General features: G+C 55.7%; 1 protein-coding gene across 2 annotated transcripts in view; it reads right to left on the bottom strand.

The window, feature by feature from the left end:
* PIK3R3 (phosphoinositide-3-kinase regulatory subunit 3) overlaps positions 1-21136 on the bottom strand; it is a 91357-nt gene that overhangs the window by 39046 nt on the left and 31175 nt on the right. For both annotated transcript variants that reach the window (XM_019474165.1, XM_019474166.1), the window contains exon 8: positions 15248-15263. In XM_019474165.1, coding sequence (XP_019329710.1) covers positions 15248-15263 — 16 coding nt within the window. The remainder of the gene's footprint in view (positions 1-15247; positions 15264-21136) is intronic.

Genomic DNA, 21136 nt, shown 5'->3' on the forward strand with positions numbered 1-21136 from the left:
CACCGACGGGGGGCTGCACACACACACACCCCCCCGGGCCCATACCCCGCAGCGCCGGGCCTACCTGCTACCCTCCAGCCAGGGTCGGCCCCCCACGGGGGATGGGGTCTGCGGGAGAGGGTCGCGGCCCAGGCCCAGGAGGCCCTTTGCAGGTAGAGCCGCTGTCCCCATCCCCGGCTGGGGCCTGGGCTGGCCGACCCCACCGCACCACCCCCAGCTGCCTGCCCTGCTGCTGCTGCCGGAAACATGGGCTCTCCTCCCCTGCCTTACTTCTGCAGGTCCCTGGCAGCTGCCTGCTGTGTATTCCAAATAATAACCTGAGCGTTTCAGAGGGCATCGTAACCGTCCACTAACTAGAGTGTGACCCCCCGGGGAAACCCAACACTCTTTCTAGCGACATAACCAGGGGGGAAAAAAGGCATGAAACCGGAAGGCTGCCTCTCACAAGCTTTGGGATAAATCGGAGCTGCAAACACACACGAAACAACCTCAGCCTGCCTGCCAGCCACATCCCGATGGCCAGACCTTGAGCCCACAGCCCACGAGCACCGGCGGGAGGCAGAAATGCAGCCAGCTCAGCAGCCAGCCTTGGTCTTAGTGCGGCGAAGCATCTTTAAAGGCAAAATGACAGCTGTTGAGAAATTAAGGAAAAGCCCTTTCCGGAGACGTCCAACCAGTGTCGCAGGCACAAGGACAGATGAGCACCTTGGTCTGCTGCGGAGATGTCAGAGAACGTTAGAAAACCCAGCACTGAAGTTGTCTGCTTTATTTGCACTTTAAAGCATGGAAGAGAAAGTTATGAATAATTTCTCCTGCTCTAGCACCAGGTAGAAAGCTCCTGAAAACATACTCCTGGCTTAGGTGAAGAAATTAAGAAAAGCCCTTTCCGGAGACGTCCAACCAGTGTCGCAGGCACAAGGACAGATGAGCACCTTGGTCTGCTGCGGAGATGTCAGAGAACGTTAGAAAACCCAGCACTGAAGTTGTCTGCTTTATTTGCACTTTAAAGCATGGAAGAGAAAGTTATGAATAATTTCTCCTGCTCTAGCACCAGGTAGAAAGCTCCTGAAAACATACTCCTGGCTTAGGTGAACCGGAGGGTGACCACAACATTGAATAACTGAAAGGCTATACCCAGCGTAAGAGTATGTGGGAAGAGCTGGGCGCAGAGGATCTGAAGTTTGCTGATGTATCACAACTTCCATGGCAAGCAATTGAGAGCAGTGCTGCTCCAGTAATAGAGCTCTTTGGGGGACGGACAGCTGCAGAGGAGCACGGGGCTTTGATTCAAATAACTCACTGTAGATAAATTAATTTTATATCCCCAACCACAAACTCTGATTAATCCATGATAACCAGATACGACTCCTTTATTCTAATTTTTAAATTAAATTTCTTGGGCTGATACAATATATCAGCTCGAGCTTGCTCAAAGTGAAATGCCCTCCTTGGAAGCACATCCCTCTCCCCCACTGAAATTTAAGTTGGTACTGGGTACAAACCATCCGCTGCCCACCGACAGTGTGCGGGGCAGGGCTGCAGAGCAGCCCCACAAGTGTTGGGCAGTGGGTGCAGGTGGAGACGTGGATGCTGCTTTGCAGACCCCGCGGAACTGACAAATGGGGCTGCTGTCCCTACTGCAGCCCCCAAACTTGGATTAGCAGCTCTTTGGGGGGGGGGGGGAGGAGGAGGCAGGCTCGGGTTGAAATTCATTTTCCCCCTTCCTGCACCTCATTATAAGTTCCACCCACATAAGACCTAATTACTTGGTTTTTATGCTGGCAAAGTGGATTTCATCCTTGCTGTTTCCCATGGTGGTTGCTTTCATTTTCATGGCGGCACTGATGGTTACAGCTTATTGATGTTTTCGCTTTAGTGATTTAAAGCAGAATACATTTTGTTATTAGCACTGGTTTCTCTCATTGCTGCTTTAATCAAAGATGCAATTTAAGGCAAAGGATTGTGTGTAATGGTAAACAGTAGGATAATGCCTTGAGAGAACAGAATATTAATGTGTTTTTATTTCTTAAAACTGTGCTTGTAATATATCCAGGATTACTTGGCTCCCAACATGCATGCATGGGGCGCTCCCTTTCCTACCACACTGCCTGCCTTGCAATAGGGGCGAGCGGTTGTGTGCATGTGCGTGCCGGGGCGGGGAGAGGGAGGCAGATGTGCTGCCTTACACACTGCAAAATCCCCTCTGCCGGTGCATCTCTCCACGGGCACAAAGTCTGAGCATCCAGCATCATGGCAGTGCCCTCGGAGAACAGAAACAAAACCGGGAGCACGCCGAGCACTCAGGGATGCTCAGGGTCCGGCTGAGCACTAGATCACTCCAAGTCGGGAAAAGCTGCATTAAAACACTGAAATAAAATAATGGCGATAATGACAACGTGTGACCAAGGGGTACAGTGCTTGAGAAAGGGTCCTGGTGCCCCACACTAAGCGGGAGAGGGGCAGCTCCTGCAGCCCTGCCAGCAGCCACCGCCACGAAGGGAGGCTGAAAGGCAAGAGGCGAGCACGGCGTCTGCTGCCTCCCCGACGTCCCCGCGTCGATGGCTATGGCTTTCATTTCCTTGGATCTCACAATTTGCATTTCAAGGCAAGATTAAATATTGAAGTTTTGAGCGCTTCCATGTGCTTCAGGAGGAGCCGAACGGACCCGCGCTGGAACAGGCTGAACACAGAAAAGCCATTTGTGCCAAACTACTTGGTTTCCTCTTTGCCGAGCCATGATAATGTGATATCCAACAGCTGAATGTAGGCCACAACAGGCTTTTATAGTTGGAGGGGTGGAGGAGGGAGGGGGACTGAATCCACAGTGCTGCCAGCCAAACGCACTAAAATGATGAGAGATTTTTGGGGCAGGCTGGAGACTCCTGGCCACTCCCGAGATCCAAGTATTAGCTTCACCGTTAGCACAAGCTCAGGGCCTGCTGGAGGGGAGCTTGTAGAAGGTAGAGCTGCGTTCGCGTTGGAAAGGACGTCTCCCTGGCCGGCAGTAAATGCTACACGAGATTACTAGCCTTGCGCTGCACAGACACTGGGATTTGTGGAGTATCTGCCGTAATTGGTGGCCAGCTTCCCATGGGGGCGGCCGCATCTTGCAAGTAACAGCACAAGAACAACCAGTCGCGGCAGTTTGGTTTAGTTAACAGATTATTCCCGCCTGTTTCTCACCTCCTGGTGACGAGGAGATGAGGGAAGACAGGAGGGTTAGTCTCCTTTGGCTCAGACGCTGCCTCTGGGGTCTCAGCGTGTCTCAGTGCGCTGCGAGCTAAAGCTGGGGCTTGCTGGCAGGAGAAGAGGTGCTGGGAAAGGCAGAGGTTCATCCTGTCTTCCTGAACCAGCGCAGTGCTGGCAGCACGGGGATGGTGCAAGCACCATCTTTCCCTCAAATTGTACAATCTGAGCCCCGAAAATACCCCAGGACCACAAAGCATTTGCCACCAGATTAAGAGTATTAACCCCTGCGGGGGTGAAGTAGCAGCAGTTTCCCTCCCCGCATCCTCCTGCACCTTCATGTGAAATGTAATGGGTACTTTCAACAAGGACTGTGCTGCCTCTGTGCTTTAGAGTCATTTTATGTCCTAATAGGCTGCAAAACAGTTGCCTCGCTCCACCCCAGATGCGGCCGCATTTCTGTGGTGAGGAAAAACTCTGGCAAGTGTGCCGAAGTCGGGTGCTTTGGTTTGAAAATTATACATTGCATTAAAAACCTGTATTAAAGAATAATATGCGGTCTGCAAAAACATTCAAATGAAACACTTCAATGTTAGGAAGTGTCTTATTTACAGCTGTCGGAGCAGCCCGTGCCCTCTTCCCTCCCCTGTCCACATGACAAGGAAAGAGGTCGAAATAGGGGCTCATGTACGTAAAGGTCGTAGCACAATGCGTGCACACAGAGCTGAGCTTGCGAGGAATCATACATTAGGCATTTCCTAACTTAAAAGCACTTGGCTTTGCATTGTAAACAACATTCTTTTAACATAGGAAATAACATTAAAAAAAAAAAAGAACGAGATCTTTTAAATAGATGTCTACAACGTAGGTTATTGCAGCTGGACCTAAGGTATTCCTCAGCAAGGTTTGGACTGGCCTGTCCTCACTGCTCCAGAGGTTTCTGCCCCAAAAATCGCAGGAGTAACGGTCGGGGCTGGAAGCGGAAAGCTGCTCTCCTGTGAGGGGAGAGGAGGTGCGTGTGTGGCTTTTGCAGCCAGGCAGCGTATGCCAACCCCGTGCTCTGCCCACTGGTGTCCAGGGTGGACACGTCTGTGCCGAAGGGTGCCCGGGGATGGGTGTGCGAGGGGGTGGGCACGGGGGGGTGAGGGAAAGGACACGCCGTGCTGAGCTGTGCTGAATTGCTGCTTTGGCAGACAGCACCGGGCCAGCTCTTTAGAAAGTTCACGTTCAGTTATTGTTTTGACAGGCTGCCAAAGTTTTCCTGAGGAATGCAGGCAGCAGAAGGGAAATGGTGATTTTCAAACTTTTTTTTTTATAACTCAGCCAAACCAGAATGGAATTTCATGGGAAAAGTGAAAGGTACATCTCTAGCCTCGGGGCATCGTCACTGCCAAATTTCAGAGGCTGGCTGCGAACAATGGAGGTGTCGGAGCATCTCCAAAGCAGCGCACACTTGCACGCACTCACATGTGCTCACGCACACTCACACTCACACACACACTGGAAGCATCTTCTCTGACTGTGACTGCTCCCACCCTACACCCAGCGCCCCCAGAAGACAGACATTAGCCCGTAGTTGCTTAAAAAAAAAGAAGTATCCATGGTGTAAAAGCAGAAGACAAAGCCAGTTTGCAGCTGATGAAAGGTTTGCGACTTGGCCTTGGGAGGACACTTAGGTGCTCTCCCCACCCCAATCCCAGCCTGCAGCCAGCTGTGCACGGCAATTCAGGGACCCCACAGCCATGGAGGGGACCCCCCCTTCTCCCCACACACTCTTCACTGTGTCAGTCCCAGAGCTGCAGGGTATTTTTGCAGGTCTTCCTACCCCTAGGAAGGGCAGGAGGTTGCAAGCTCCCCTCCTCCTTCTCCACGGAGGCGGCAGAGCAGCCGGTGAGCCGGGCTCCGGCGCTGTGGCACCCCGGGGTCTGCGGGGCCGTGGAACCGGGCTGGGGAGCTGCCAGTTACCTTATATTTTCCAGTACACTAATTTCTCTTGTCATCTTGCCAGTGACAAACAGAGAGAGTTAAACAGAGCAATCCATTAAAGAAGCAGCCTGACAGACCGATTGTTAAGGGTTTCAGCGATCCCCATTTACACTGGCTTGAAAAAAATTTCGCCTCGAGCAGCTCCAATTACAGAATTATCAGACCACACTCCGGTCCCTTTGTGCACTTCGCATGTCTGTCATCATTCCAGGCCTCTCTCTATTTAGTCGCTTGGAAATGGTGAGCAAAATGGAAGGAGACTTGTAACAAGTTCAGAGAAATTAGAAGGGAAACAAGAGAAAGAAAAAAGCCACCCCCCCAGTTCTAATGTCCCAAACCAGGACATTTTTGAAATGTAACACTGTATAGGAATTTAAAATATTTTTCACTTCCTCTATTCATTGCTTTAATGCACTGGAACTACTTGCTCAGATTTTTTTTTTTTCCCAAGGAATGTACAATAACCACTCTGTAAATTCCTCAGGTCTGATTTTTAAGAGGAACTGTAGAACTTCATTCATGGAGGACAGAAATAATCCCAATACCTTCCTGCAATAACTCTTTCTTTTTAATAAACATGGCAGTGTATGTTTTGATCCCAGCCAGTGACGCAAGCGGCAGGAAGAGGAAATCAACGGCACGTCTAGGAAAAGTGAGGTCTCGTCCCTGCTCTGCTGCCATCTCACTTGGTGACCTTCAGGCTGAATTGCCAGCACCAGTTTGAAGGTGGCACCATTCCTGGTAGGAGGAATTCTGGAAAAGCCCAGATGAGTGGTCACTTCTGCAAATGCAAAGCTTGAACTCTGTAGATTTGTTATTATTATGAAAAAAAACCCGCAACACAATAGTTTTCCTGCCCTAGGATGCAAGGCTGAAGGGTTCCTTAACCCTTCACCCGTGGCTGAACCAGGCACCCATGATGCAGCAGCTACGTGACATGGACGTTACGCCTCCAACCAAACGTGACCTCACCTATTTATCTTCCAGCCAAGTCTCCCGTTCCTGGCTTCCTGAACGATTTTATGATCCCATAGCCAGTGTTATCCTAGTACTAGTACCCTGGTATATCCATACCATGTTACCCCATGGTAAGAAAACGCACCCCTTTTCTTGCAGTGGAGATTATCTAGTTTCACAGGGAGGATAAGTGAGCAAAGCCATGCCTAGGTACTGCTGGGGGGAGGTTGAGATCAAGCTTCAGTGCTAATGCACGAGTGAATGCTGGCTTCACTCTGGCCCTAAACAGAAGGAAGATTCTCATGGCGGAGTCCCCAGTCCTGCCGTGGGACTCCCTTGTCCCTGTCCCTTTCCCTGGGATGTGGTGGAGCTGACCCATCACTCTGCGGGTCCAGGGAACCTCGCTTGCAACGCATCCGTACTCAGAGCTCTGCCCAGCCGCAGTAACAGAGACTCCCACCCGAGGTTTTGGGTGGAGATTGAAAGCAGGAGAAAAAACCCCATAACAACCCAGGGAGCTCTCAGGGGTATTGAAAAATCATCTCATTTCTTATTAATCGCTTAGGCCAAGAATTCAAACGTCGGCAGCGTGTTGGCTGGGGTTGTTTTCCTTGCAGTTATCCACATGCAATTCATGCCTTGGAAAATGACCCATTTACCATCATGCATTGTTGCTTAGCTACACGCACTTTCCCTCTAAGTTTTCCCAAATGGAAACATGGCTCTATTTGCTTTGGAGATCATTTTCCCTGGCTTTCTTTGCTTTACAGTAAATAAGCGCAAGAAGAACAGCCTCTGAACGCTAAGCGGGGAAATAAAACAAACAGCGCTGGGTAGGGTAATCATTTAAAAACCAGCACATGAATGCAATGCCTTCTTCGTCCAGCCAAGGTGATGTGCAGGGAAGGCTTGAGCAAAGGCAACTTGCAGATCAGCTTCTTTAAGACCCTTTTTTGTCTGTCTTTTGCATTAGGGTTCTTTAGCTGCTGAAGATTTCCAAACCTGAAGGGGGATTTCGATTCAATAATGCTGGGTTCCCAGGAGAATATCGATTTCCCGGAGGACAGGTGGGACTTCAGGACACCAAGAACTCACTCCGTGTCCCTGCTGCCACACTTGCCTTGTGGAAAATGCTTCCCTCATCCCTGCAAACCACCACACCGCTTTGCACCACCAGGCAGGACTTTATCACCATCAAACCCCAAAATTTCACAGGTTCACTAAGTCTTGGCTGCAGTGGCATAGCTGTCGGTGGGCACATGCTGGCAGATCAGCCACTGCAGCATGAAGTTCAGCTTCCCAGCACACCAGGTAAATCTTTTGGCCATTTGCTGGAAGCCTGAGCCCATCAGTGCCTGTGCAGCACAGATGTCCTCTAAACGTGCAACAAATCCAGAGCATTTGGAAGGCATCAGCTTTACTGCCTGTGCATGGAGGGACTGCGCAGCACGTGTGCGGCTGGTCCCCTGCTTCCTGGGAGCGTTGGTCTTGCTAATGCACGTGCCTTAGGGCTGAGCTATGCTGGCATGGTGCTCGCGTCCAGGATTTCCAGATGTCCAGCAGTTCTTCTGTTCCTTGATGATCAAACAAAACTTGCAACATCTTCAGATTTTACTGAGGACAAAGCTTTTGGGTAAAGAGGCGGCCGGGTCTCTCTCACAACACGCAGGTTGGTAGAGACCAAAGTGCAAAACCTTTTGTTTCTCGGTGCCAAGAACACGCGCTGGACGTGAGCTCTTTGCAGAGCATAGGCAAAGCCGGCAGCTGCCGGAGTGCTGGGTGCCTGCAGCTTCCAGGAGGAGTGGGACGCCCCGAAGGGTGAGCTCTCGCCCTGCCTTCTGCTGACAAAGCATAAAATATATATTGTCTCCGAAAAGAAAATGGGGAGAGACAAAGTAAATAGTGCAATACTGATTACCGGGCCAACATACTGGTCTAAGGTTTAATACAACAGTTTCCAGGCCAACAACCTGCCAGAAAGTGAAGAGGGGTATTGGACCTATGGAAATCCTGGCCGGTGGGTTAACACATCCCAAACACTGCGTGCTCTGTGAGAGCTGCCAGCACCCGAAGAAGCCACCTTTACTGCCCGGCCGCTTGGAAGCTCTTATCTTGCTTTGACCAAATGTACACAATACAACTTTGTTTTAGGCGATACCTCCCAGATGAATGGCCTCTTAAAAGTGCTTTGAGGGATTAAATGAGAGAAAACGGTAGGAGGGGGAGAGGCAGGGGAAGGAGAGAAAAACTTGCTGCTGCACTACAGGAGGCAAAGTTGGTGGATACTAAAACCACTAAATAAGGAGCTAGGAGCAATGTCAGACTGGAAGAAGCAAACGGGTGACCAGGCTTCCTGCCACCAGAGGCACCTCGAGACAGTGGCTCGCTCCCAAAGCAAGTATCCACTTCACCGTCCCCTGTGTCCCTGCAGCAAGGGATGCATGGGGATGCTGTCACCTGCGGATGCTGTCCTGGTCTGCGGCGCTCCAGCTAACCTGCCCCCACCTCTACACACACCGAGCTCAGGCACATCATCCTCATGGCACAGCCCCATGGCCCTGGCTCCCCGCAGTGGATGGGTTTCATCACAGGTGTTTTGGGGAGCCCAGCGGGTGATGGGATCAGCCAGTGTGTCCTCTCCTTCCCTTTGCCATTGCATTCCTGCACCTGAGGCCAAATTCTGCTTCTTGCATTCCCCTCTGGTCTCTGCGGTTGATGGGGAGATACCAGGCCTCTCTTGCCCTGGGCAAAGGGGTAGAGACCTGCTCTTAGGAAGCGTGAGTGTCTTCTAGCCAGAGCCACAGGCTCCTGCTGTGGGCAGTGGCAGGGCGTGGGGCATGGCTGGTGCAGAAGCAATGGCATGACCAGCACAGCCGTGCTTATGGGACTGCAGAGCTCGGTGCCACTGTGCTGTCAGAGGGAAGATGGCACGGATGGCTGAGAGCTGTGTCCGTCACTCCGGCGCGCTGCAGGCTGGGCACCCGCCTTAGGTCCTGGAGCTGAATCAAGCCAAGGGCAGTTTTCATGAATGGAAATCCCTCTGGTTTCATTGTCTTTGAAAGCCTGGAAACACCTGCCTGTTGCTCAGAGAAATGGCAGGCAGGCAGGATAAGGGTCTGCCAGCACCTCCCCTTTGCCCTGCATCCTTCCTGGGTGCCCTTTGGGGCCCAGCCCTGCCGGCACCCGGTGCCCCCCACGGTTGGTTTGGAGCTGGCCCTGTGAAAATCAAATGTCAAAAGGGCTCTTTATCAAGGGCTATTTCCACACCAAATGCCTACCTCCAGTCCTGAGCCATTGGGGAGAGCGCTCTTCATAAAAAGAGAGGGAAGATTAATATTATTTTTCAAAAGTATAATGGGAAGTTTCCACTCCCCGAACACTTCAGAGTTGGTTTTTGCACAAAGCCAGAATAATTCCAACCCCAAAGGAGAGAGAAAAAGAAAAACACATTAGAGGGAGTTACAAATGCCTGAAAAAACGGTTGGTCTGAATAGAAACATTCATGTCACCGTCACTTTGGGGGCTGGAGGAGGCTGCCGCTGGGAAAGCCTGACTTTCCCATGGCGATGCATGTCCTCCATCCTCACTCAGAGCAGCAGGGTTGTTCCAGACGCTTGTTCGAGCATGGGGAGCACAGGGAGGTGGGGAGAGCCAGAGGTGGGCTCTCGGAGTTGCAAACTGGTTGGAGAGGGAAGGAGAGGACGAGGAGTGGAGAAGATGCTGGGAGCACCCTCTTGGGCAAGCAGAACAGGGGAAAGCCTGCTGCCAGGTACAACCCTCCTGTGGCTCCACGGAGAGAAAGGCGGCACGAATCCGGCCCAGTGACTGGCCAGCAGTGTGCCTGGACTACGGCATGGCTCTGCCTTGGAAAGGCACCTGCAGCCTCAACATCTTCCTCTTAGAAACATGCCATAGCATCACAGGGGAACCACATCCCAGCAGCCCTGACAGAAAGTTTCTGCTCCATGAGCATGAGCCGTTGGGCCAGACGGGTGTATAAACAATTATTTGATCACTTCCACTGCAGGAACCAACTTGAAAAATACTTCTGATTCACAAGCTTGCAGCCTGCTTCTGAAAAACCAGACTAGGAGCAAGCTCCCACCCTGGAAAATCCCTTGCCTGTGTCTGCTGTGCATCCTTTCCCATGCAGGGAAAGGTTGGGACAAATGCAGAAGACGTCATGAGGCTGGCAGAGCTGCTCTGGGGCAATGTCCCCAGGCCTCTGGGTCAGTGGTGGCAGGGCTCAGCATCGGAGGTGATCTGTCCTTGGGCGACTTAGTGCCTCGCTTGCTTTCTGCTTCTTGGTCATTCAACAGACGAGGCTGAATCTCTTGCCAGCGTGCACCTTAGCTTCCTCTGGACTTGGGGTGCAAATGTGAAGTGAGGTGTGCGACAGTCTTTGCAGCCCCAAGCCTCACACTCACCGGTGACATGAGACCCTCAGTGGTTTTCACTTAACAAGTGGGTAGGGAGAAAATCCTTGTGGGTAAGGGAGAAAAAAATGCAAAACGTGATCCTGAGGGCTCAGAGAAACTCTTCTGGTTAAGCCAAACCTTGCCTTTTCCCAGTGCTTGGAGTTGACCATCCATGAAGAGGGCTGAAGCAGGCATCTTCACCATGTAAATCCCACTTAAGCCCTTAAAGAAATGCTTAAGTGGTGCTTCAGGTTCATCTGCTGGCTACCGCAGGGGTAAAGATTTCACATTCACCCAAGAAAGCAGAAAAATCCCCCAGACCCTCCGCTGGAGATTGCAGCTGATGGCCGGAGGGCAGCCACGGGAGAAAGAAGCAGCAAGAGGGTGGCCGGGCAGCGGTTTGTGGGACCGTGCTGGCAAGCACCGAGTGCCTCAGCATCCTTCCTCACGGGCTTTCCTGCACACCTGCAGCCAAAACAAGGGGGGCTGACGGCAGACACAGCTCTTGTCCCCGTGATGTTGGCTGCCTCCGGGAAGGTGGGGAAGCCCTGGGAAAGCAGCTTCGCGCCAATGACGGAGGCTGACATGCGGCGGGTCAGGGCTGGGAAAGCAGAAGGGTGCACTGGAAACAGGAGACGCCTGCTGCTGGGAAAGCCAAAGAGTGCGCTGGGAAAGCCAAAGGGTGCACTGGAAACAGGAGACGCCTGCGGCAGATGATTGTGCCAGTAGGATACAGCCGGTTTGCTGCCTGCGGGACTTCAAATGCTCTGCCCAAAACAACTTACTCAGATTTACTGTAAGCGGCAGCCGGGCCATCTATAGCTTGTGGTGCACATACCAGCCCTGCCTGCAGAAAGGGCTGCGGAAGCCAAGCTGGCCCCCTGCCCGGCAGGCTGGAGGAAGGGAGCGGGGGGGCTCTGCAGTCCTGCCCACCTGCCCCGGCCCCTGGCCCGCGGGAAAAGCGTTTCCCCGAGATTGCTGCTGTTTGTTTGGGTGAAGACATTGAAATTTGGTGGGCTGCTTGTTAGGGAGGCAGCAGGTGAGGAATACAATTGGAGAAAGGAGGGGTGGGCTCCTGGGTGTGTGTAACACACACATATACACACACACCCCGGACCCTGGGCTCGCCCCCAGATGGAGCCAGTTCTCACCATTTCTGGGGTCCCCATCCACTCTGGATCCTGTGGAGCTGCACCCACAGGTGCCAGCCCTGCAGGGCTGGGCAGGGGAGGAGGGTGTGCATGGGGGGGGGTGTCCCACGGCTGGCCATGGGATACCCCCCTCCTGCCTGCAAATCTGCTTTTCTCCATAGCTGGGTCCTGCCCTTCGCAGCCTGATGGTGCACATCTGTTTGCCACCTCATAGCCTCGAAACACAACCATTTGCCCCAGGTCAGAGCCCCCCCATCTGTGTGCCAGACCCCTTGGGTTATACCCATCTGGGACTGGGTGCGAGGGAGGAGGAGCTGGCGGGGGGATGCTGCTGCAGGGATGGGATGCTGTGGCATGGCCATGGAGCTCATCATTAGGGATGGCTAATTTTCCACTCACACCAGCACTAGGTCACCGTGAATTCGGGGCTGCCAGCGAAGAAGGAAACCTGGCTGACTCTTCTGACCTGTGGTCCAGCAATGGCCCCCCCTTCCCCTCCTGCTACCCCAGCATGCAGCGCTGTTGGTTTCTCAAGGGGAAATTCAGGAGGTTTTTTCCCCTGGGAGGGGGTTTCGGGGGAGCCAGCGGCTGGTGGGGATGGCAGAGCACAGCTGGAGTTTCTGATATTCAGAGACTCTGCATGGGTTCAGACAGGAGGGACCCACCGCTGCCCATGGGCATCACTGCTCAGCCCTGTGCCAGGTGGCAGCTAATGAAGCGCGGCAGAGGCAGGAGCCCTGTGCTTCGACTAGGAAGGCAACAGTCCCAAAAGAATGTATCTTCATTACCCAAAAGCTTTGGTGACCAAATCACGCTTCCTTGTTCTCCAGCAACAACCCCCATCCCAGCATGGAGCTGGTTGCAGAGTGTCCTCGTGCACCTGGTGGCATTTGTAGAGCTCCCACCACAAGAGTCAACATAGGAGGTGGGCCTGAAACCTGCCCAGATGCCTTCAAGGTGCTAGGGGCACCTTTGACGTAGGATTTCAGGTGATTTCTGGAAGCTGGCATGCAGGAGGCTGGAGCACGCCACTGGCGGGATCCCCACCTACCACCCCAGCCCTACGCACACCGTCCCTGCCGGGACCCTGTGGCCAGAGCAGCCGTTTGCCCCAAGATGCATCCCGAAGGGCAGAAAACCTCTCGGTGGGGCCAGGACCCGCTGGGGGCCGATGTCCTCCCCCACCGGCGCAGCTGCGGCTCCTGCTGCAGCCAGGGCCGTTGTGGCCGGCTGCCCTGCTGCTGCCGGCTGCAGCCTGGTGCACTCAGCCCGGCACAGGTCCCGGCGCCAAGTTTGGAAACATGTGAGGTGGATTTTCTCTTGCCAGGTGCTATCTGCCACCCAGTGTAATGCTCGACGGCGATGCTGTGAACATTAACCCCAGATGGAGCTGCTACAGCTGCTGCCATGCCCAGGGGAGCCCCCAGCCCTGCACGCTGGTTCCAGTGTGGTGGCACTGGGGCAGCCAGCTGTGCCGGCAGAGGGAAGGCAGGGAAGGCCCCAACCATGGCAGAAACCACTTGAGCAGCTCAGCAAAGGCACGCAGAGGCTGGGGTGGGCGCTGCTGGCTGGCAGCTGGCTCAGCCCTGGGGCACCCGTGGCCGTGGCCGAGCTGGGAAACCCCCTGGCTGTGCCTGGCTTCTGGCCTTTGTGCAATGAGCCAGTGCTGGAGCGGTGGCGGCGGCACGGTGGTGGCGGCACGGTGGCCATGTGTGTCACCCTGGCCTGGGCTGTGCCGGAGGCTCACACCCCCCCGCGCCCTGGGAGGTGCTGCCGGATGGACGGAGACCGTGCGAGGTCTGGCCGAGGGGACTCGCCGTCCCCTCCCGCGCAGCTGTGCCAGGAGGGAAATTTCCGATATCACCGGGTTCCCAGAAGTCAGGGGAGGTTTCAGCCCTGGCTCTGCTGTCTCAGCTCACGCTTCCTTCCTGCCTCAGCCTGCAAACCTGGCACTCAGGGCTTAGTGCTGGCGGCGCGGAGCTAGACCGAGGGTGGGCAGCCCTTCGGGCCGGGTCCTGCGGAGCAGAGCCGGGCTCGTGCCAGCACTGGCGTCCGCTCCAACCCTTCTCCTGGCCCCTCTCCCAGCTGAGCCGTCTTCGCCGGTGGATTGCACCGGCGGGCTGCGGGCTGCTGCAGAGACGCTTGTTCCGGCAGCGCTGCTGGAGCTGCGGGCTGCCCGACACCGGCCAGCTCGGTGACGTCAGCCTGTGCTGCGTCCCCATCCCCCTGCCCCAAAGCCTCCCACTGAAATCCTGTAATGGGGCACCGTGGCCCCCGGCAGTGGCGCGGGGTCACTGTGCCGTGGGGTGCCATAGAGGTGTGCTGCGGGGCTAAGGGCTGGGATTTTTGTCTCTCCCCTCCCTGGCATGGAGGCGAAACATCCTGCAAGGGAATACTCATGAAGGACTGGATCCTGCTTGCACGCAGCTGTGGTGCCAGTGCCTGCCAGCAGGCATCAGTGCCCTAGGCCCTGAGGACCGATGGGCCTGATCCAGTGCAGGCGATGGAGGATGTGGCTGCTCTGGGGTGGGGAAGTCAAGGGAGCCAGGGGACACTGGCCACGGGTGTCGGGAGCGTGGCTGTATCCTGCAGCAGCCTTCCCCCCCCCTGCCTGCCCCAGCCACCCAGCACCGGCTACGGATGTTTTCTGTTCTTGCAAGAAATCCAGCTGAAAACAAGAGGGGCTGCGCCTGCCAGGTGGCTCCTTCAGAGCTCTCACTTCTGCTCTGCATTTAAGCAGCAGTGATTTTTGCTCAGAAATGTCCAAATTTTTGCTCTGCCCAGGCTCTGATTTTGAAGCCACCAGCACCGAGCTCCCAGGGACCGAGGGGCTCCCAGCACCTGCCCCTCTCCTGCCTGTCCTGCCTGTGGGACCAGCTTGCCAGAAAAAAACTGAGTCTGAGGCAAAAACGTCCAGCCCAAACCTGATGTGCCTGGGGGGAGTGCTGACCGTGGCCCCTGCAGCCCTCCAGCACCAGCTCGGGCTTAACTCTCTCCTCTGTGGAAAGAGTTCAAGCCTTCCAGTTAAATCCGGGAAGGAGTTAGCAAGTCTTTGTGGCAGGCGGATTAGAGGCAGAGGTAAATGCTCCTGCTAAGTGTAATCTGGCTGGTTAAAAGCTCAGCTCAGCCTCTATCACAGCATTGTCTTTGCTTCTTACAAATATAGGAGACACTTCTGCAAACAGGGATTTTTTTTTCTTTTGTCTATTTAGAGACCCAAGAGATTGGAGAGAGCCTGTCACCCTCCTCCTCCTCCTCTCCCCAGGGCGTCATTAGGGTTTATTACCACCCCCCTGGTGCCCTCTTCTCTCCGGGATGGGTTTGGTGCTGGCAGCCTCTGATCCTGCAGGTGCAGCAGGAGGGGGATTACAGTTTGTGGGGCCGTGGGTCAGGACAGGTGAAGGCAGCAGAAGCTCCCAGTGTTGGGGAAATGGGGCTGGAGGCAGAGCCAGGTCCCTCTTTCACCCCGCAAGCCGGGGGTTCCTCCACTTCCATGCTCTGGGGAGCCCCCCTGGATAGGATGGGGCAGAGGTTGGGGGGGACGGGGACTGGGAGGCTGGGGGATCTGCTCACTGTGAAGCATATAGGAACCCAACACAGAAATTAAAAAAAATCATAACTATATAAAAATAGGTAACAGTTATCTGCTTCTCTCTAAAAACCCCTATTCCAGAGCTGGTGGCACTAAGGCGGGTGCAGGAGGGTGGCAGCTCCACCTGTGACCCTCCCTGCCCTGGCCATCCCACCCCATGGCAGTAATATCCCTGGGGGCCCTGTCCCCACCATACCCTGTAGGTGACAGAGGACTCCTTGGGCAAGGCTAACCAGCACCCACACGCCGGCCCCAGGAGCTCATGGTTTGCCCTGGAGAGGGTCCCTTGTCCTCAGGGCTGGAAGGTGTGCAGATGACCTCTCCCCGGGGATTATGGCCGGAGCGGGGGGCTCTCGCAGGGAGCACGAGGCAGGCAGTGATCAGGGGCTTACCAGGGATTAAGGTATTTTCTGTGCATTTAAAACTAGTTGTCATGAACCCAGAGCTATCTAGGAATGAGTGACCCGGAGCACAGCGCCCAGGGGACAGGGGAGAAGTGTGGGGAGAAGCTAATACCCACCCTACTCCCCACCCCAGGGCTTGCAGGGAGCAGGGGGAAGATGCTCACAGAGGCTTGGAAGCCCCCAAAGCCCGAGGGATGGCCCGTGGGCCCCAATTTGGGGAGAGACAAACACGTGCCACGCAACTTCAGTCAGATGCATGCTGGTGGAGGCGAGGTTGGAGGGCTTGGGGGGGACAGCAGCAAGTCCCAGGGGAACAGCAGGGCACCATGCCCTCTCTGGGGCCAGGACAGAGTGGTCCATCCCGGGAGGCATGAGGGCTGGGTGGCTCCAGGAGCTTGTTAACCTTAATCCTCCCTTGGATTAATGCTCAGGGGAGCTGGGGACAGTGGTTAGCTGGTGGAGCGAGGTTGGAGGGCTTGGGGGGGACAGCAGCAAGTCCCAGGGGAACAGCAGGGCACCGCGCCCTCCCCGGGGCCAGGACAGAGTGGTCCATCCCGGGAGGCATGAGGGCTGGGTGGCTCCAGGAGCTTGTTAACCTTAATCCTCCCTTGGATTAATGCTCAGGGGAGCTGGGGACAGTGGTTAAACCTGCAGGAGTGAGCCCTCGCGTTGAGCATGGCACTGCAGCGGGGTCAGGGCGGGACAGAGGGCACAGGTTGAGGGCAAGGAGAGAGGCAGGCAGTCCTGTGGCCTAATCTGACATGTGGCCTCGGATTTTGTAGGCATGTTCCTGGGCCCTGCCCTCCCTGGGAGCAAAGGGATGGGCAGCGTGATGGCCAGCTCCATGCAGGGGTCACGTCCAGCAGCACTGCCTGGCTCTGAGAGGCTGCTGCTGGGTATGGCTCTGCAGGGCCACTGCGGGCTGAACCCCTTGGGATCGGAGCAGCCTGGAGGTGCTAGCACAAGGTGGAAACTGTCTGCTCTTGGAAGGATGCTCTTCTGGGGGAATGCCTGCCTGGGATGAAGTCTCTGGGACGAAATCCCTCTCTCGGGCTGAGCTGGCTTCCCTGGGGCTGAGCTTTCAGCCCGGCTCAGAGGAGTGGTGCGAGGATGCTCAGGGATGCTCAGACAGCCCACACTCCTACCTATGCAGACCCCAGGCTGACCCCAGACCCCAGCAGAGGACCCCCAAGCTCGTGGCATTAGGAGCCATCCCCCTATGCAGCCACCAGCCATGCTGTGGGGCTTGCAAGCCCTTGCAGGGGCAGAGCAGCCGGGCTGGCACCCCTGTAGATGGGGCCACCCATCCTCAGAGCAGCCCTAGCCCTAGCTCCCCCCTCAAAGCAGGTGCCAAGAGCCCCATGCAACCCCCTGTGACACCCCGTCCCAGCCTGCCAGGGACCCCACGCTGGGTCCCCAGCCCCGGTAGAGCGGCAAATGCCACATGGATGGCCTTAGAGGAGGTTCCCATCCCTTCGCAGAGTGGGTGCAGCTCCCTCCTGGGCATGCTCTGGTCCGAGCTGCTTTGCCGGGCAGCTGGCTTTGGCACGAAGGTGCCACTGAGTTACACCAGTGTCCCCTGGACCCCGAGCACCAGTTACAGCTCCTTCACCCCTCCGCAGGCTTGGCCCCTCATGCGAATCCCCTGCCCTGTGCCTAATCCAGCCTGTGGCTCCATGCCCTGGGGCTGGCACCACCCAAACCTGCCACCTGTCCCAGGGAGATGCCACAGGACATTGTCACCCATCCCAATGCAGCCAGTGTCACCTTGGGTGCCTCCCCGGCAGGGTGGGGGTGGCTTTGCAGGGTCTGTGGGTGCCATGTGCCTGTCCCCTGGGGCAGCGAGGAAGGATGGGATGTGCTGTCCTAAGTGGCATCTTAACTAGATCTGATCCAGCCTTGCAAAGCCACAGCGCCTTCAATTCCCTTAGCACTCCAAATCTGCTACTGTGCATCTAAGCGGATTATTTTAAATACCCCATGATGGACTGCTCCTTTGTAATATAATCCAGCCTCGTGTGTCCCATTCCCCTCCTATTTGCTGTGATTTAGCTGCAGCTGTGACAGCTAGAAACTTCCCCAGCTCCCCCTGCTCCCTAGGAAACGTCCCTCATACCAGCCCCTTCCCCAAACCCTGCTCTGCCCTGTGCAGCCAGATCCTGGGGATGCTCCCGCTGCCTTCCACGTACCCTTAGCATGCAGCCTTTCACATCTTGGGGGCCGTGGGATATGCTGCCCCAGAGCTGCTTCATCTGCACCCAGAGCTGAGCCCCTGCTCCCACTGTGGGGCACCAGCATCACCCCCACCCGCACCTCGGGGCCAGATCCTGCCTTGATGGCTTTCACCCAGAGAGGGGCCATGCAGGAGCCCTTTTGGGTGGGTTTTACCAGTTTTCAGGCCTCTTGCTTGAGCTGACTGGCTCTGACACCTCAGCCCTGCCACGAAGTCAGCTGAGCGAGAAAGCATCCTGCTTCCCGCTCCTGCTGGAGAGCGGGGTTTGGGGAGGGAGTGGGACGGGGGGGGCCGGCACGGAGCCCATCCAGCCCCGCTCCCGGCAACAGCAAAGAAGCTGCCACTTTTCCAAGTGCTTCCCTTTGGGGCTTGTCTGATTAATGAGGGCTTGTTATTTCCAAACTGTTTGAAATCGTGTTTATTTTATCTGCCGCCGGATTCCTCTGACTCAGGGCTCATCGTTAACTGCCAAAGATGAGTGACAGATCCCGCTAATTACAGCTAATGATGGCCTTAAAGGATCTCTGCGCGTGCATGTGTGTTTGTGTGCACACATGCCAAGGGCCATTTATAATTTAAAGTGGGGAGAGTCGTTAGCATAAACCGTGCCCGTATTAATTGCAGAGAGCAGCCTCTCTGGGGAGGATGCTTACCGAGAGGTTGTGGTTTCCAGCACTGGATGCTCAGGTCAGTACAGGCTGCTCGGGCAGCAGCAGTGTGACCCCAAACCAGGTGTCAGCAACAGGGACACCAAATCAAAGCCACCATGTAGGAACTGTTTGGCATGGAGCCACCAAGCAGCCGGCGGGGACCAGGGGGCCCCAACACGTGGCACAGGCATGACCAGCTCAGAGCTGTGTGGGGCCATGGGAGCTGACATCCATCCCCTGGCAGAGCTCTGCAGGGTGTTTTCCAGCTGGGAGGAGTGCCATGCCCAAGGGACCCAGTGCTCTCCCAGCTTCCATGGGAACAGGCAACAGGAGCACTGGGAGATGCTTTTTAAGGGCTCCCTGAGAACAAAGTAGCTGCAGGAGCACAACCGCTTACTAGACACCGGAGACCTCACCTGGGGGGCTGGGGTTAGCAGTGCCCCTGCCCTGAGGAGAGCTCTCCCCCTCTTTAGACCCTGGGCAATCCAGCCCTGGCATTGACTTCTTTGCTTTTACCTTTCTTCCCAGGAGGGAAAGAGGGAGGATGGAGAAGACAAGGCTTTCCCCACCGCTGGGCTGAAGGACATGGCATGAGAAGCAGCGGCTGCGGGAGCTCACAGCCACCACCCCAGCAAGGGGACGGGCAGGCGGCAGCTCAGGCAGAGGGGGCACGACCCACAGAAGGGTTGACCGGGGGACTTCCATGACTGGCACAGCAGGGTTTGTTCCAAGCCCTTCCCTAAACCAGCTCACCACTTGCCCGGCCTGACTTTCCCCACCCCTGCAAAGAGGGTGCACAGGGACAGACCCATGTGTCCCCCGGCTCCATCTCCTCGCCCTTCCCCTCCTCGGGGGTCTGAGCGATGCCCTCACCCCTCTCCCAGCCCTGCCGACGCAGGCCGTGGAAGAGGCATGCAGAAGGAAACCAAAAGCTGTTCCAGATGGCAAAAGGCTCAGCAGAGCAGAACAACTGCTCCCCAGCCCTTATCTTTCTGCAAACCAAATCCACCCTTCTTGGAAAAAAGTAATTCAAGCTCCTCGGTCTTCCTCGGAGCTGGCAAGTAGGAAGAGCGAAGCGCTGGCACCGGCTTCCTGGGGAGGGGAAGCGCCATCCTGCAAAGGGCTTCTATATCGGTCTCTGCCACGAGAAGGTCTAAATTGGAAGTGATGGCAGCAGCAAGCGTCGGAATGCCGAGATGGACTCTGGGGCCAGCGCGAAGGGATTTCAGGGTCTGGATGTGCTCAGCATGGGGGGACGCCTGCCAGCGCAGGACACTGCAGTTCTAATCCCACTAAAAGCTGGGAGGAAACGACTTGGACGAGGGCTTTTGGCTTCCTCGCTGAAAAGACCAGATTCAGGTCAAGCCTGATGGCTCATGAATTTGTCTTGGATCTTTTGAATTGTTCTGGACCCCAAAACACTCAGGTTTCTCTTTCTGAAACACTCCAGATGTTTCAATTTAAGGGTCTTGCAGAAACAGCTGTTGGAGGCTGCGGAGCAGAGCTCCCCGCAGAAATGTGTAGCCACTCAAGGGTTATGACTGCTCCCGAAAGAGCCTAGCGAGGCTGTTCGGGCAGGGCCAGCTTGAGCTGGTGCTTTTTGCATTACCAAAACCCTGTCACTGGGGGTTTCAGTCAGTTCACACAGGGGTCCTGGGGGCTCGTGCTCTCCTGACCCCACTCTTTCCCCTGGGTTGGCTTCCTTTGCTGTCGTTCCCTGCCGGCACCTTGCAAAGCCTTCTCCAGGCCACCTTTCCCATAGCTTTAAATCCTAGTGTAGCTGGGTCGGGAGGCGACAGGAGAGATGCTCTGGAGAAGCCACGGGCTGGGAGCGGGAGGCACCAGCATTGGAGCGAGAGCAGTGCCAGTGATGCTGGGTGCCTGCTTCAGCGGGCTCGGCACCATCTCGCTGCAGACCAAGAGCTCCGGCGGCATTGGTGACCTTGGGGACATCAGTCTGGGTGGTCCATGTCTGTGGTACATGGAGCCGCACAGCCTGTGGGAAGTGGGTGGCTTTGAGGCCCCAGGGCAACTTTGGGGTGTGCAGAGCCGAATGGTCTCTCCCAAGCCCAGGTAAGATGTTTTTCCCCCTGTGCCACGGCCAGGGAGGGTCGGAACCATCCGAGATGTGGGGTGCGCAACAGGAGCACACCACAAGGTGCTGGGTCTGGGCACTACTCTGCAAGCTGCTTGCTCAGCGGCACTCTGAGCCCTCCCCAAATAACCTCCGTAATCGCCGTCACCCAGCGAAAGAGCCCGATTGCAAAGAAAACAGGGAAGCAGCTGAAAAAATAAAGGCGCTACCATGGCACTGTGCACACCAGGTTGGAAATTTGGGATAGTGCCGAAGCACAGCCCCGGATGCTCCTCCCGCCCCAGGGCATGAAGGACCAACACAGGACAGAGAAATTAGGGATGCCAGAGGCCAGCAGGAGGGCACTCTGCCAACAGCACCGGGGACGAGCAGCCAGGACTCGTGGGTCCTCCAGGTACTTGGGAAGAGCCAAGGAGACTCAGCAAGGATGCTGCAGCCATGTCTGCATGGCGTGAGGTCGAATG

The sequence above is a fragment of the Aptenodytes forsteri genome, unplaced genomic scaffold, assembly GCF_000699145.1.
Source record: "Aptenodytes forsteri isolate BGI_AS27 unplaced genomic scaffold, ASM69914v1 Scaffold119, whole genome shotgun sequence".
Taxonomy (NCBI): Eukaryota; Metazoa; Chordata; class Aves; order Sphenisciformes; family Spheniscidae; genus Aptenodytes; species Aptenodytes forsteri.